General features: G+C 57.2%; 1 protein-coding gene across 1 annotated transcript; it reads left to right on the top strand.

The window, feature by feature from the left end:
• Positions 1-1,593: 1,593 nt before the first annotated feature.
• Positions 1,594-13,335, top strand: PIN1 (peptidylprolyl cis/trans isomerase, NIMA-interacting 1). The gene is made up of 4 exons (XM_068537047.1): positions 1,594-1,701; positions 3,710-3,922; positions 11,678-11,788; positions 12,720-13,335. The coding sequence occupies exons 1-4, from the start codon at positions 1,644-1,646 to the stop codon at positions 12,827-12,829; spliced, it is 492 nt and encodes a 163-aa protein (XP_068393148.1). The 5' UTR covers positions 1,594-1,643; the 3' UTR covers positions 12,830-13,335.
• The last annotated feature ends 242 nt before the right edge of the window (positions 13,336-13,577 follow it).

The raw sequence follows: 13,577 nt of genomic DNA, 5'->3' as shown, positions 1-13,577 counted from the left end.
TCTAAAATTATCTTTTAAAAAGTATTATTACTACTGTGCTCATATATGCTTGTAAAAAAGAATCAAAATGTTATATTAGAACTTAAGTTCCCATTTCTTCCTTCACCTGAATCACCAGTGTTACTCATTAACATATTTGAATAAATCCAGAAATTTTCTGTGATATAAAGCTATAGTTTTTACACAATTGAGATAATTATACATACTCTAATAATACACATAATTAATTTTTGTTGATTTGTTTTTCGTTTTGTTATGCTTTCATACATACTATAATTGCTACACTGTACTGTGACTTGCTTTTTTTTTCACCCAGCAACACATATCCTTGCTATGGACCAGACATTGTTTTTGAGTGCTTTATATAGATTAACTCATTTAATCTTTACATCAAAGGTATTTATGAGATATGTATTTTTCTTACCCTCATTTTGCAGATGGAGAAGCTGAAGTGCAGAAGTTAAGTAATTTGTTCAAGGTCATAGCAAATGGTAGAGCCAGGCTTTGAACCCAAAGCAATCTGGCTCCTGAGTGCTGTTAACCTTCAACCTCCATCCTGCCTCTATAATTTGTCATAGACATGTTTCCCTGTGTTTCATGTCATTGCACCTCATTCTTTTTAACGGTTATGTAAGGGTCTATGCTATAGATGAACTGTAGTTGAACTCTTCCCTGTTGGTGTCTTGACTCCCATGTCTGTCTCTAGCCCTAGGTCTCCAACCACCTCCCCAGTGTCCCACGAGTGCCACAGACTTAATTTTAAATTGACTCATTCAACTATACTTAAATAAAAAATAAATTAAAAAAATAAATTGACTCAAACTGAGCTCATCATCCTCCCACCCGCGCCTCCCATGTTGTCCCATCTGAATGGCAATGCCAACACCCACTGGTCACCCAGGACGGAGGCAGAAGCCAGACTGGGAGGGAATAGGTGAAGTAAAGTAGACTCCAACGGAAGTGTAAGGTGTTTGGGTCAGTAGCATAGGGAAAGAGACTTGCACAAAAAATTAAAAGGAGGTGGGCTAGCTTTGGACATCTGGAGGAAACAGGTGGGAAGAGGGAGGATGGAGGAGCCAAATTTAGGCTTCTGGGTTCCTAGCTGTTCATCACCAAGGTAACTTCGTTGCTATGGCAACAGCAAAGGCAGCGCAGCCTCTGCCAAGAACCTTCTCTGCTGCAGTTACTTCCACACAAACCAGACACTTCCGCATGGGGAGCTGCGGCCCTCCGGGTACGGCTTAGGAAGGCGGGAATTGCTGCTGCAGTAGCCAATCGGATGAGCTCTGCGGCGAAGGACGCAAAGGAGAGGTGAGGACTTCTTTGAAGCTCGGCAAAGGGCGTTGACAAGGAGGGCTCGTGTCCCTTTCCCACCACTTAGGGGCCGAGGAAAGGAGGAGGGCGGGGCCTGGGTGAGGCCGACCGGGGGCGGGGCCCAGGTAAAACCGTGGGAGGTCCCGCCCACCCCCGCTTCTGCTCAATAGGAAGCCAGAGAGCCCGTCCGGACAGTTGGGGTACCCAATGAGTGTCGTCGCCAGACCCCGGTGCGGGGCGGGCCCAGCCAATCGGCAGCAGCGGTGGGCAGGCGCGGGCGGCAGAGGCGGTGCGGCGGAGGCGGAGCGGGCTCTGCGGCAGGAGGGAAGATGGCGGACGAGGAGAAGCTGCCGCCCGGCTGGGAGAAGCGCATGAGCCGCAGCTCAGGTGCCGTAGGGGTCGGGGCTGGGGCGGGGCCGCGAGGGCCCGCGGAAGCAGGGCTCGAGCTCGCCCCTTGGGCGCGGCGCCGCCGCTCGATTGCCGTGGGGTCTTGGCTCCTCCGCGTAGTCCCAGGGTGACGGCCCGGCTCACCCCGTGAGGGCTGCGAGCCTGAGGAGTGGGGAACTCTGAGGAAACTGAGGCAAGGGGCGGGGCCGGAGAGGCCCCTCGCACTGTCGGGGTGGTAGGGGGACGATGATCCCTCGGCACTCCCTCAGGGATGTCCCTGGCCCTGCCGATCTGACTGACACCTTTCGTTCGGCCTAATGCACTTGACGTCCGGGGAGAAGGTCTTTGCACCCCGCTGGGCCCAGGGGGCACCCCTGGGGGAGGACACCCCAACCCCATGCTCAGGGCGGGGCCCCAGGGTTGCTCGGCCTCGGGTCCACAACCTCCTACTGCTAACATGCCTGCTGCCATCCATACCTAATTCTGAGTTTGCGATATCCGCCCGGTGGTATTCTGCCTGAGAACATCCCCCCGTGCTCCGGGACCCGATTTAAGGTTTTTCCCCCAATAATAATGTCAATAATAGGGCACGTTTATCTCAGTGCCAAGCATTGTGCCAAGCGTTTTAGGTGTTTTCTTTCTCTGAATGGCTGCAATTCTGGAAGGTAGGTAGTTATTACTCCCATTTTGCAGGTCAGGAAACTGAGGCCAGAAAACTGAAGGAACTCGCTCAAGGTCATTCATTTCAGGGGGTGGGGGCTGGGTTAGAATCCAGTCAGTCTGACTCCACAGCCCCCTGCCCTTGTTACTGCAAACCACTGAGATACACTGAGGTCCAGTGTTTCACTCCGCCGGACCAGAGCTCACAGTAATCACAGTCGCAGTAAGAATTCCGATTTATTGAACGCCAGGAGCTCTGGTGAGCACTTTGCATACATCATCATCAGCTCTCCACATGAACCCCATGAGGTTTGATGTCCTTGTTCTCTCACCTCACCCCCACTTTTCAGGTGAGAAAACTGAGGTTCAGGGAGATGGAGCCCATTGCCAAGGTTTTAGAGGCAGTCAGTGGCTCAGCTGTCACCCACCCTGTTGCAGCCCTGGCCTGTGGCTGTGACCTGCAGCATAAAGCTGATGCTCTGCCCAATTCTGGGCCCCCACTCCCTCCATTTCTTCCCAGTTCAACCCTAACAGTGTTCCCCATGGGTGACATCCAGCCCTTCACAATGGTGGGCACAAGTCCTCCACGTAACCCAGGCAAACTCTCCGCCCCTGGAATGACACCCTATCTCTACTGAGTCCTACTTTAAGCTTCTTGTTTGCGGCCCTCACTCCATGCTCCTTAGTCTCTGGGTAACATCTGGCCCCAGTAATTCTGGCCCCCAGTTCTGCAGCAGAGTACACTGGGTAGGGGAAAAGAGCAGAGCTTTTGTGTCTGACGCACATGGGTACAGTTCCTGCCTCCCCCATATGTGCCTGGAGCAGAGTAAACACCCAGGAAATGTTGCTTAGTTTTGTGGTCTATAAAATGGACATAATAGTTGCTACCACACTCCTAATGTGTGCCAGGTGCTATCCTAAGCACGTTACAGATATGAACTCATACAGCCCTTACAGCAACCCTTCAGGCAGGTATTGCTGTTATCTCCATTTTACAGGTGAGAAAACCGAGGCCCAGGGAAGGTTGATCATACAGTGAGTGAGTGGCAGAGTGGCAGATTTGAACAGGCGGTCTGGCTGCTGAGTGCACGCTTGGAACCTTTCTTCCTCACCTGGGGTTATTTTCCCCCTTGAAGTCATGAATGACTGAAGTTATAACGTGGTCTTATTGCTTGTTTGGTGTCTGTCTGCCCCTACCTAGAATGTTAGCTTCCTAAGGCCTGGTGGCACTGGTGGACAGCAGTGGGTTGGCTGAATGGAGGCATCTCATTGGCCAGTCCCTTATCACGGCCTCACGGTGGTGTCCTTTGAGCAGGTCGCAGCTGAATTCCACTCCCCCCTCTTCCAGGCCGGGTGTACTACTTCAATCACATCACTAACGCCAGCCAGTGGGAGCGGCCGAGTGGCAATAGCACTGGCGGCGGCAAAAATGGACAAGGGGAGCCCGCCAGGGTCCGCTGCTCACACCTGCTGGTCAAGCACAGCCAGTCACGGCGGCCCTCGTCCTGGCGGCAGGAGAAGATCACCCGGACCAAGGAGGAGGCTCTGGAGCTGATCAATGGTGAGCACAGGTGGAGACAGGGTCTGGGGGTGGGGGTGGGGGGGCAGGTCCCTCTCCCCAGGGGCCAGACTGGGCTTGTAGAAATCATGCCAGACCCTCTACCCCACCTTGCTCAGCTGTCAGCTGTGGCCTTGACAGACCTGGAAGTGCCTGTACATGACACGAGCCTGCCTCTCAGGGCTGCCTCTCCTTTTCCTCTCCAGCTGGTATCTGAGGGTGAGCCAGGGTAGGTGGGGAGGACCCAACCTTGGGGCTGGCAGACCTGGGTTCAGACGGTAGCCATGCCACTATAAGCTCCTTGACTTTGGGGCATTCACGTCACTTCCTTGAGACTCAGTTTTCACCTCTGTAAAATGGGCATCATATACCTGCCTCCAAGGGCCATCGTGAAAACTCAGTGAGATGAGAAAGTGCGTGGCACACAGTGGGTCCTCGTTCAGTGGGAGCTATCCTTGATAGTAGTATCATCAAGCAGGGTCCTGGGGCACGTGTATGGATGGGTCAGGAGGGAGGTTGGAAAGGTAGAATCGGTGAATTAACTCTGCCCTGAAGGAGAAGGCTGTTCCTCGTTCTGTTCTGTGTTTCCTCCACAGTCTAGAGCAGCAGTCGGTAGGCAAACTTTTTCTGAAAAGGCCAGATGGTAAATATTTTAGGTTTTGTGGGCCATACAGTCTCTGTCAGCTCTGCTTGGTAACTCCATAGCAGCCATAGATGATACGTAAACAGATGGGCGTGGCTGTGTGCCAATAAAACTTTATTTACAAAAACAGCAGGATTTGACCCGTGGGACATAGTTCGCAGCACCCTGGTCTAGAGCTGTCCAGTGTGGCCACCACCACCTACATGTGGTTATTTCCATTTAAATTAATTAAATTTAAGTCATATTAAAGATTGGGTCCTCAGTCACACTGGCCACACTGTTCAGTAGCCATATGTGGCTAGTGGCTGCCATCTCGGACAGCACAGATACAGAATGTTTCCATCCTTGCAGGAAGTTCTGTTGGACAGTGCTGGTCTGGATCACACGTGTGGTTTCATCATCCACTCAGCCTCTTTCACCAGAGATCCCAGACCCCTCCCGGGCCCTCCAACCCCACATAACCCATCTCTCTCCCATGCCCAAATAGCCTGAGTGCCCATCCAGCTCTGCCAGGTCCTGGCTGTGTGACCTTGAGCATGTTACTTAACATCTCAGAGCCTCAATCTTTTCACTTGTAAAATTAGCATTATGATAATAGGACCCACTGCATAGGGTAGCTGAGAAGACTCTGACCTAATGCAGTAAAGCATGAATAACAGCCTTGGCATCTAGTAAATGTTCTGTGATTGCTGGTGGCTATTATGACGGGTGTTATTAGCACAGCCCTGGCATAATCAGTCCATATTGGCTGTTGTTTTGCTATGACATCACTGGTCCGGTACTTGGCCGGTGGGATTTTTTTTTTTTTTTTTTTAGTTATTTATTTCTGGTTGCGTTGGGTCTTCATTGCTGCGCGCGGGCTTTCTCTAGTTGCAGCGAGCGGAGGCTACTCTTCGTTGCGGTGTGCGGGCTTCTCATTGTGGTGGCTTCTCTTGTGGCGGAGCACGGGCTCTAGGTGCGTGGGCTTCAGTAGTTGTGGCACACGGGCTCAGTAGTTGTTGCACACGGGCTTAGTTGCTCTGCGGCGTGTGGGATCTTCCCGGACCAGGGATCAAACCCATGTCCCCTGCATTGGCAGGTGGATTCTTAACCACTGCGCCACCAGGGAAGTCCCTGGCCTGTGGGATATTACTTAAACACACCTACACCCCCCATACAGTGTCTGGCACCTGCTAAATGGCACCTCTTAGCCTCCTACCTCCCAGCCTTGTAGAGCAGAGCCAAGTTCTTGCACAGAATCTTGAAGGCAGATTCAAAAAGCTCACCTCCTGAGCTACGCCTACACCTGCACCCCCCATATAGTGTCTGGCACCTGCTAAATGGCACCTCTTAGCCTCCTACCTCCCAGCCTTGTAGAGCAGAGCCAAGTTCTTGCACAGAATCTTGAAGGCAGATTCAAAGAGCTCACCTCCTGAACTCCATGAGGGCAGGGACTGGATCTGTCTCTTTCCCCACTGTATTCCTGCCACCCAACACAAAGCCTGGCCCACGGCAGCGCCCGCAGCCTGGTTTCCTGAATCAGGAGGAAGCGAGAAGGATCCCTGGCAGAGGAAGCGGCAGAAATGAAGGCCTGTGGCTCGGCTGTAGGTAGGACTCGGGGGAAGGCTGTGGAGGGGACTGAAGAGGGATGAGACCCCTCAAGGGCAGGTCCCAGCCAGGTGGAGGACGGCCCAGAGTGAGGCCAAGAGTTCGGGTCCTTTCCCAGAGACAGCAGGAAACACATGGCCACGTGTGACTGGGAGGGGGGCCCTGTGGCGCTGGCTTTTAGGAGAGAGCCGTGTGGCTAGAGGGTGACAGGCCAAGAAAGCCAGAAGGCCCAGGGCCCAGGCTGGCTGGACCAGCGGTGAGCTGTGAGCAATGAGCGGGGTCTGGCGGCCCCAGGGGAAGAGGACGTGGCAGGAAACCCAGAGGAATCACGAGATGACCTCTTGGGTCCTCCTAGCTCCTAGAGGGGTCCCTGTTCTGAGGCTTCCGAACCACATGAGTGAGCAAGGGGTGATGGGCACTTGGAGATTGAGCAGCTGGAGGTGCCATCACTGGTTGAGGGGATTGGGAAGAGGCACAGTCTGGGGAGGGACTCACTAAATCTGAGGGTCTGAGGAAGAGACGTTGGCAAGGCAACCGTGAGAGGACCTGGATTCCGCAGAGCAGCAGGCCAGAGACAGAAGCCCTTGCGGCAGTCCTGGCCAGAGACGGCAGGTGGACATGGGGATATCTGAGCATCACGTGGAAGGAAAGCTGTTGGGCCCTGGGGACTGCCTGGGGGTGGCAGGTGAGGGTGCCCCCCAACCCAGCTCTAGGATGGACGGGGATGTGTCTGGTGGGGCTCACACTGCAGTGGGAGCCTGGGGGTGCTGAGGTCAGCCTGGGTCTTGGGAAGGGGTGTCTGGGGGTGTGCCCAGTAAGCAGCTGGGCCCTGGGGCCTGGCCTTAAGTCAGTGCACACTCGGGAGTGTTAGCAGGGGTCCGACATGCCTGCGTGTGCCAGAGGGCCTGGTGGAAGCTGTGGGAGGAATCGCAACTAGAAACACTGTGACTTGAACTTGGGGCAGGTAGGAAGCAGGTAGAGTAGATTCTAGAGAGATTTAGGAGGCAGAATCGGGAGGATGGGGTGATGGATTAGAGGGACAGGGGTGGGGTAAGGTCAGAACCAGTGTGGCCCAGCCCTGGAGTCACACAGAGATGGATCTCGGTGCCAGCGGCGTAGCTTCCAGCAAGTGTCTTTACTCTCAGAGCCTCAGTTGCCTCATCTGTAGGATGGGGACCGGGTGGCCGTGAAGGTCCAGGGGCCACAGCCGGCAGCTGAACGCTCAGCAGAGCAGTGGGCTCAGTGCCGGCCGCTTGCTGTCTACACAGCAGAGCCTCGACCCCAGTCATTTAGGAGTGTGTGCTGGGGACCATGGTCTGGACAAGGCTTCCGCCTACCAAGAGCTCCCTGCTGCTTCCCCATGGCCCATGGGTGGAGCTCTGGGCCAGGATGCGGGAGGCCTGGTGGGTTTAGCGTGCAGACCCTCCAGTGACCTTGGCCTGTGGTTTTATTCAGTGTCCTGAGATGGGGCTGAGGCAGGCCCCCTCGGGGGTCCTGACGAGGGTGCAGTGAGATGGCCCGGGCCATGGTGCGCTCGGTAACCAGACACTTGTGTGCCACATCAGCAAGCTTTGGGCGCCTGGGCTTGGTTTTCTCTTTCGTGAAAGTGGATGTTGTTCCCCCCTCCCCTGTTCTCGTCAAGGGCTTGTTCCAGGTGATAAAGAGATCAGGATTTGGGCGGCACACTCTGCAGCCGGCAGCCTGGGTCCATCAGTTCGCTTTTAGGTCCTGTGCTCCCCGGTTGCCCCGAGGGGACAGGCTGCCGGCAGTGTGTCCACATTTTCTGCTGAGGCTCCTTTTCCCAGTGCTGGCTCCTCTGCAGCTGCTGGGCTGCGGCCACAGGCTTGTCAGGGATCTGGGGACCGGCTGCCTGTCATTGCCAGTGTCCTTGTGTAAGGAAGCCAGGCCGTGGAGAAGCCCTCCCTGCCTACTCCCATCCCTCCATCCCCACATGCCCAGGGCCTGAGGGTCCCAGGGAGGCCCTGAAGTGAGCAGCAGTCCCCCTACATGTAACTGTCACATTGGAGGGTTAGGGCTTCAATATATGAATTCTGGAGGGACATAAACATTCAACCCGTATTATTTATGGACTGACAGCTAGTAATTGTCAGGGGCTCACTCTGCACCAGGCACTGTTCTGGCAGTAATTCCTTTACCCTTCACAGCAGCCCTCCAAGGTCAGAGCTGATAATTAGCCCATTTTACAGACCAGGCAAGTGAAGCTCCGAGAGACGAAGTCACGTACCAGGGTCGCAGAGCTCAGGATCGGTAGAGCTGGCATCCGAACACAGTAGTTGGGGTCCACAAGCCACCCTGCTCTGCCTCAGCTGCCCCGTTGGGTGAGGGTTAGATGGACGCTGTCTGGGTAGGGGGTGTTGCTGGTCGGGTGAGGCAGGGCATTGCTGGGAACAGCCCGGGGTGTCTGGTTTGCACTTCCTTTCTTGCCTCCTCTGCAGCATTTGAGCCTGAGGTTCATAGAAAAAAGGCATGAGAGTCCAGCATTTCCGTCTATAGAGCCCAGTGGTGGATCCCTCTCTCTCCTTCCCCGTGGCCTGTTTCTGTCTCATTTATTCACGAATTCCTTCAACATTAGTGAACACCTGTTCAGTGCACAGCACGGGGAGCTGGGGACACAGCAGTGAGCAAGGCCGACCTGGTCCCTCTCCTCCCCGTATGAGGTGGCAACAGACGCACAAACAGGAAAGGGGTAAATGGAGGGCCCAGGGAGGCACCTCGCCTAGTGGGGCCTTAGGGAGACTCCTGGGTGAGACCAGAGGACAGCAGATGAGCCTCGGGTGGGAAGAGACGATTAAACAAAGGTTAAGCAAAGGCTGAGAGGTGGGGGTGTGTGGGGGGGCAAGACCGGGCAGGACACCATGGGGGGTGTAAGACTGAGCTGAGGGGACACAGGGGGTTCTGAATGTAGCCTTGCATCTTGACTTGTGGCCAGACCCCTGAAGGTCAGCTTTTGAAAGGGAAGTTCAGGAAGGAAGCGTTGTTTCTTTAAACAAAATCATTTCAGGTTCCCATCCAAGCAGAATATTTTCTGAGAGAGTTGGCTGGTCAGAGGAAGATTTGGGTGCTATGAACTATGGGGGACATGGGAATTCTTTGGCATTCCAGTGGTTAGGACTCCGCTTTCACTGCCGAGGGCCTAGTGAACTAAGATCCCACAAGCCATGCGGCTGGCCAAAAAAAAAACCCCAAAAAAACAAACAAACAAAAAACTATGGGGGGGCAAAAGCTTGGCTTTTATTCAGTCTTTAGGCTGCTGTTGCTTGCACACATACACTGTGTGTGCGCCTTGGCCAGGCCGCCTAGTCTCGGGGGTTCCCTGCCACTGTGCCCACAGCTCCAGCTGCTAGAGGATGCAGCAGGGGGGTGCTTGTACCGGGCTCAGGGCTGGGCCCGACTCCCCAAGTGCTGGGCGTGTGCAGCAGCGCCCCCCACGGTACCTGGAGGCGGGCAGGTGCACTGGGGGGCACTGTGCACTCAGGATCCCCTGGCCGCTGTTGCTGAGGTCCAGACAGAAGAGAGAGGAGATATCTTGGTGCCGCCCGGGTGAGGCCGAGGACGCAACCAGAATCCAGGGAGAGGAGGAGGTAGAGGCAGGGTATCCTAGTGACATCCGGTTCAGATCGCAGTCACCCATGAATGCGTCTGGCACAGGGGGACCGCCTACCTGGCAGCCCCAGGGCGGCGTCGGGAGCACAGCAGAGCATTACGGCAGAAGCCGCTGCAGCATGCGAGCCGTCCACAGAGGGTGGGGCTTGTGTCGCATCCGACGGAGAGCCTGCCTGACCAGGCAGCGCATCACAGTGACGGCCGGCGCAGACTGCGAGGTGCAGGCGAGGAGGACCAGGGGTGGGCAGGTCAGAGAGAAGTAGGGGCAGCCTCGTCACCGGCTGGCACAGCCCACACGGAAGGGGGGACAGAACGGTGACAGCAAGTGCCATTTGTCAAGGTGTCTGTCTGTGCCGGGCACTGTGCTGTGGGTCACTGTGGCCTGCTGGCAATGACTGACAGTTGAGGCTCAGAAGCAAAGGGACGGTCAGGACAGGACGAGAGTGACAGGGACACGGGGGAGGCAGGGGCTACCGGGACAGCCATGGAAGCAGCCAAGCAGGTCAGATACCGGGACACGCAGTTGCTGCTGTGACATGCAGTGAGACGGGGGTGGGCCGGGAGTGATAGGTGTGCTGTCACCGTCGTTCCAGGGAGATAGATGGATAACAGTGACATTGAGGTCGGACGGGAGTCGGAGGCCCATGGGCCGAGGGGAGGTTTGCACCAGCTGAGCATTAGGCAGATGGCCTGGCTGCGTGTCTGGGCCTCAGATCACCAGGTAGATTAATCCGCAGTGTCCCTGCGGTGCTCAGACAGGTACCAGGCGTGTCACAGCCTCGTTTAGGTCAGACAGGAGCAACGGCTAGAGGTGTCACCATGGAGTTCAGAAACCCACCAGTGGGTGTGACGGGGTACCCCTCACATCCAGCGTGGGCTGGTGTCCCATCGCTAAGCTGGGGGGGGCGGTGCATGGTCCCAGGTCCCCCCGGGGGCCTCAGGGATAATGCCCCCCAGGAGAGTGGCTGTCAGGGAAGCCGTGTAGGCCTAGCTCGAGGCAAGGGGCTGTCCGGTGGTGGTCTGGGGAGGACAGGATGGGTTCTCGCTCCAAGGGCTCCTGCCTGGACTCAGGAGGGTGGCTGGCGGCCCTTCCCTACCCCACACACGCAGGGTCTGTGAGAGTCACACAGGTGCTCGGTGCTGCCCCCTGGCGCCCTCTGCTGGGAGCCCTTCCCCTCAGTCATCCTTTTCCTGCCCTAGCATCAGCCCGGCCTCCCTGTCCCTCCGGGGAGAATTGGTACCCAATGGGGACAGTTTGGGCTGCACAGAGGGTGAATCTGGTGCGCTACCAGCACACCCTGCTGTCTCTGGGGCGCAGTCTGTGGGAATGACGCGTGTCCCTTCCTGAGCCCTAGCTAGGCCGCCGCTAGGTCTCCACAAAGCCCCAGTAAGCGGCCCTGGCCTTCCTCACACTTTGAACAGATGAGACAACTGAGGCCCATGGGCTGAGGACCCAGCCGTCTCCTGTGGCAGAGTTGGGCTGGTGCCCTGGCCTCCTGCCTTTCTCCTAGAAGCCTGTAGAAAACTTTCCACTGGGGCTTCCACCACTGCCCTGGGGCTTTTGGGGAACCCCTGGGTCCCAGTGTCCCTTTTTAACTTCTGTCCTGTCTTCTGCTGTCCTCCCCAACAGGGCCTGGGGGGTAGATTTTCTCTCAGAGTATGTGTGAGGGTAGGAAGAGGCCATGCTCTGTTCATTGTATGTTGCTGAGTGTGTGTCGGGTGGGGAGTGACAGAGCGGGTGGTATAGGGATGGGACGTGAGACCAGCTGGCTGTTGCGGTCACCACAGGGTCACGGTGTGCATGCACGTGAAAAGCACTTTCTGAGTGGAGTGCCGCCCTCCCTGGAGCCCTCTGCCCCGCCCCAGCCCTGACGGGGAGGTCTCCCTGTGTGTCCCCCTCGCAGGCTACATCCAGAAGATTAAGTCGGGAGAAGAGGACTTTGAATCTCTGGCCTCACAGTTCAGCGACTGCAGCTCCGCCAAGGCCAGGGGAGACCTGGGTGCCTTCAGCAGAGGTGCGCGAGGAATGGGCACCACCAAACCCCGGCAGGACCCTCTGACCCACCAACGCCCGCCCACCACCTAGAGATCGGGAGGGGTAACGCCTGCCGCATGGGCCTTTGGAGTCCACCAGGTGGCAGCAAAGTCCCTCCCTCAGGCTTCAGAGGCCGCCCTGCTGGGGGTGGTGGCCGCAGAGCCTTCTCCCCAGTGACATTCTCTTTTGGGGTGGGGAGTCCATCCGTGTGTCTCCCTGCTCAGTTGTCCCCATCACGGACCCCCCAAGGTGGGTACTTGCTGCCATTTTCCTCTCCTCCTGTTGGAAGTGTAAGGCTGGGGCCCCTTAGAGCCCCAGGGCATGTCCCCCAGCATCCCCTGCCCCGCCCTCATGGGTGGGGAAACCAGGGGTGAGGGGAGGAGGGGGTCAGATCAGCAACCCCGAGTTCAGGCCTCTCCAGCTGGGGCTGTGGAAAAGGGAGGAGCGGAGGGAGCCAGGCCTCCGCCTCCTTCCCACTCCATCCCTGGGGTCTACAGAGCATCAGGGAGGGGCCCAGGATGGGGCGAGGGGTGTCGGGGAGCCAGCAAGGGTCTGTGGACCGCCTGCCCACCCCAGGAGGCAGGGGAGACAGACAGTGTGGCAGGGGCTGGGGACCGGCGCAGGGAGACCAGTTCATGCCTAGAACGCATCTTTACGTGCATGGCAGAGACTACAGCTCTGCCCTCATCCCTCACGCTGTCCTCAGCCTTCCCGGGGCCTCGCTAATTGCCCTGCCGCCCTCAGCTGGGCCCCACTCGCCGCTGTGACCGGGCCATAAACCACGTGACGGATGAGTCCAAATGAGTGCCCGGGGGTGCAGGTGGGAGCCCCATCTGCCCGCCCTGCCTGGTCCTGGCCTGCAGCCCGGGTCTTGACCCCCCACCTGCCATCCCTCATGCTTCCTTCCCCAGGTCAGATGCAGAAGCCATTTGAAGACGCCTCCTTTGCACTGCGGGCAGGGGAGATGAGCGGGCCCGTGTTCACGGATTCTGGCATCCACATCATCCTGCGCACGGAGTGAGGGGTGTGGACGGCCCAGGCCTGCCACGCACGCCCCCCGCCCGCCCGGGCTGGGTGCGGGAGAGGGTGGCTGGGTGCGCACGCTCCGCTCCCTGCTGCCGCTGACCAGTACGTTCCCCTCCCTGCTCGTGTCACACAGTATTTATTGATCCCAAAATGGCTGGGAGGGGGGCTCTTCACCACCGGGGCTCCCTGCCAGACTCCCCTCCCCTTTAGGAATTGACTTCAGAAGGGCGCAGGGTGGAGAGGCTCACAGGACTTCCAGATCCAAGGGCTGGGGGTGACCTGTCCCAAAGAGAAGGCCTGGTTAGCTGAGCCGCCCCCTGTGTCCCCCCAGGTCCAGGACGGGGGCAGGAGGGCCTTGAGTTGTTTCTGGTGTTGCCACCTGCCTGTATTCAGTTGCAAAAAGCAAATGCTCCGCCTGGGGCCCAGGCTGCTGCTGCTTGGGGGCCCTCTCTAAGCAGCAGTGCAGCCCCGTCCCCAGCCTCGATTAAACCTGGAACCACTGTTCTGCTGTCCCTGTCTCTCATTTCCTCCCTGCGGAGGTGAGTGGGGCGCGGTTGGGGGAGCGATCATCCCCCACCATCCCCGGCGTCCAGGTGTCCAGGCCGCCTCTCCTCGCGGAGGAGCCGCTCCTCTTGCTGGGCTTGGGGGCATCCTAGCGGCAGCCGGGCTCTCGGGGACGTGGAGCCGTGCTCAGCGCCAGCGGCCCTCACACCTGGGTGTTCAAGAACGTCCTGGCACACGAG

This window comes from Eschrichtius robustus, chromosome 2 (assembly GCF_028021215.1).
Source record: "Eschrichtius robustus isolate mEscRob2 chromosome 2, mEscRob2.pri, whole genome shotgun sequence".
Classification (NCBI taxonomy): Eukaryota; Metazoa; Chordata; class Mammalia; order Artiodactyla; family Eschrichtiidae; genus Eschrichtius; species Eschrichtius robustus.
This window is presented reverse-complemented; position numbering and strand designations above follow the sequence as displayed.

Coding starts and splice junctions, on each gene's coding strand:
- PIN1 (XM_068537047.1), top strand. CDS start 1,644: ATGGCGGACGAGGAGAAGCTGCCGCCCGGCTGGGAGAAGCGCATGAGC. Junction 1,702..3,709: donor GCGCATGAGCCGCAGCTCAG/GTGCCGTAGGGG, acceptor CCCCTCTTCCAG/GCCGGGTGTACTACTTCAAT. Junction 11,789..12,719: donor CCTGGGTGCCTTCAGCAGAG/GTGCGCGAGGAA, acceptor TTCCTTCCCCAG/GTCAGATGCAGAAGCCATTT.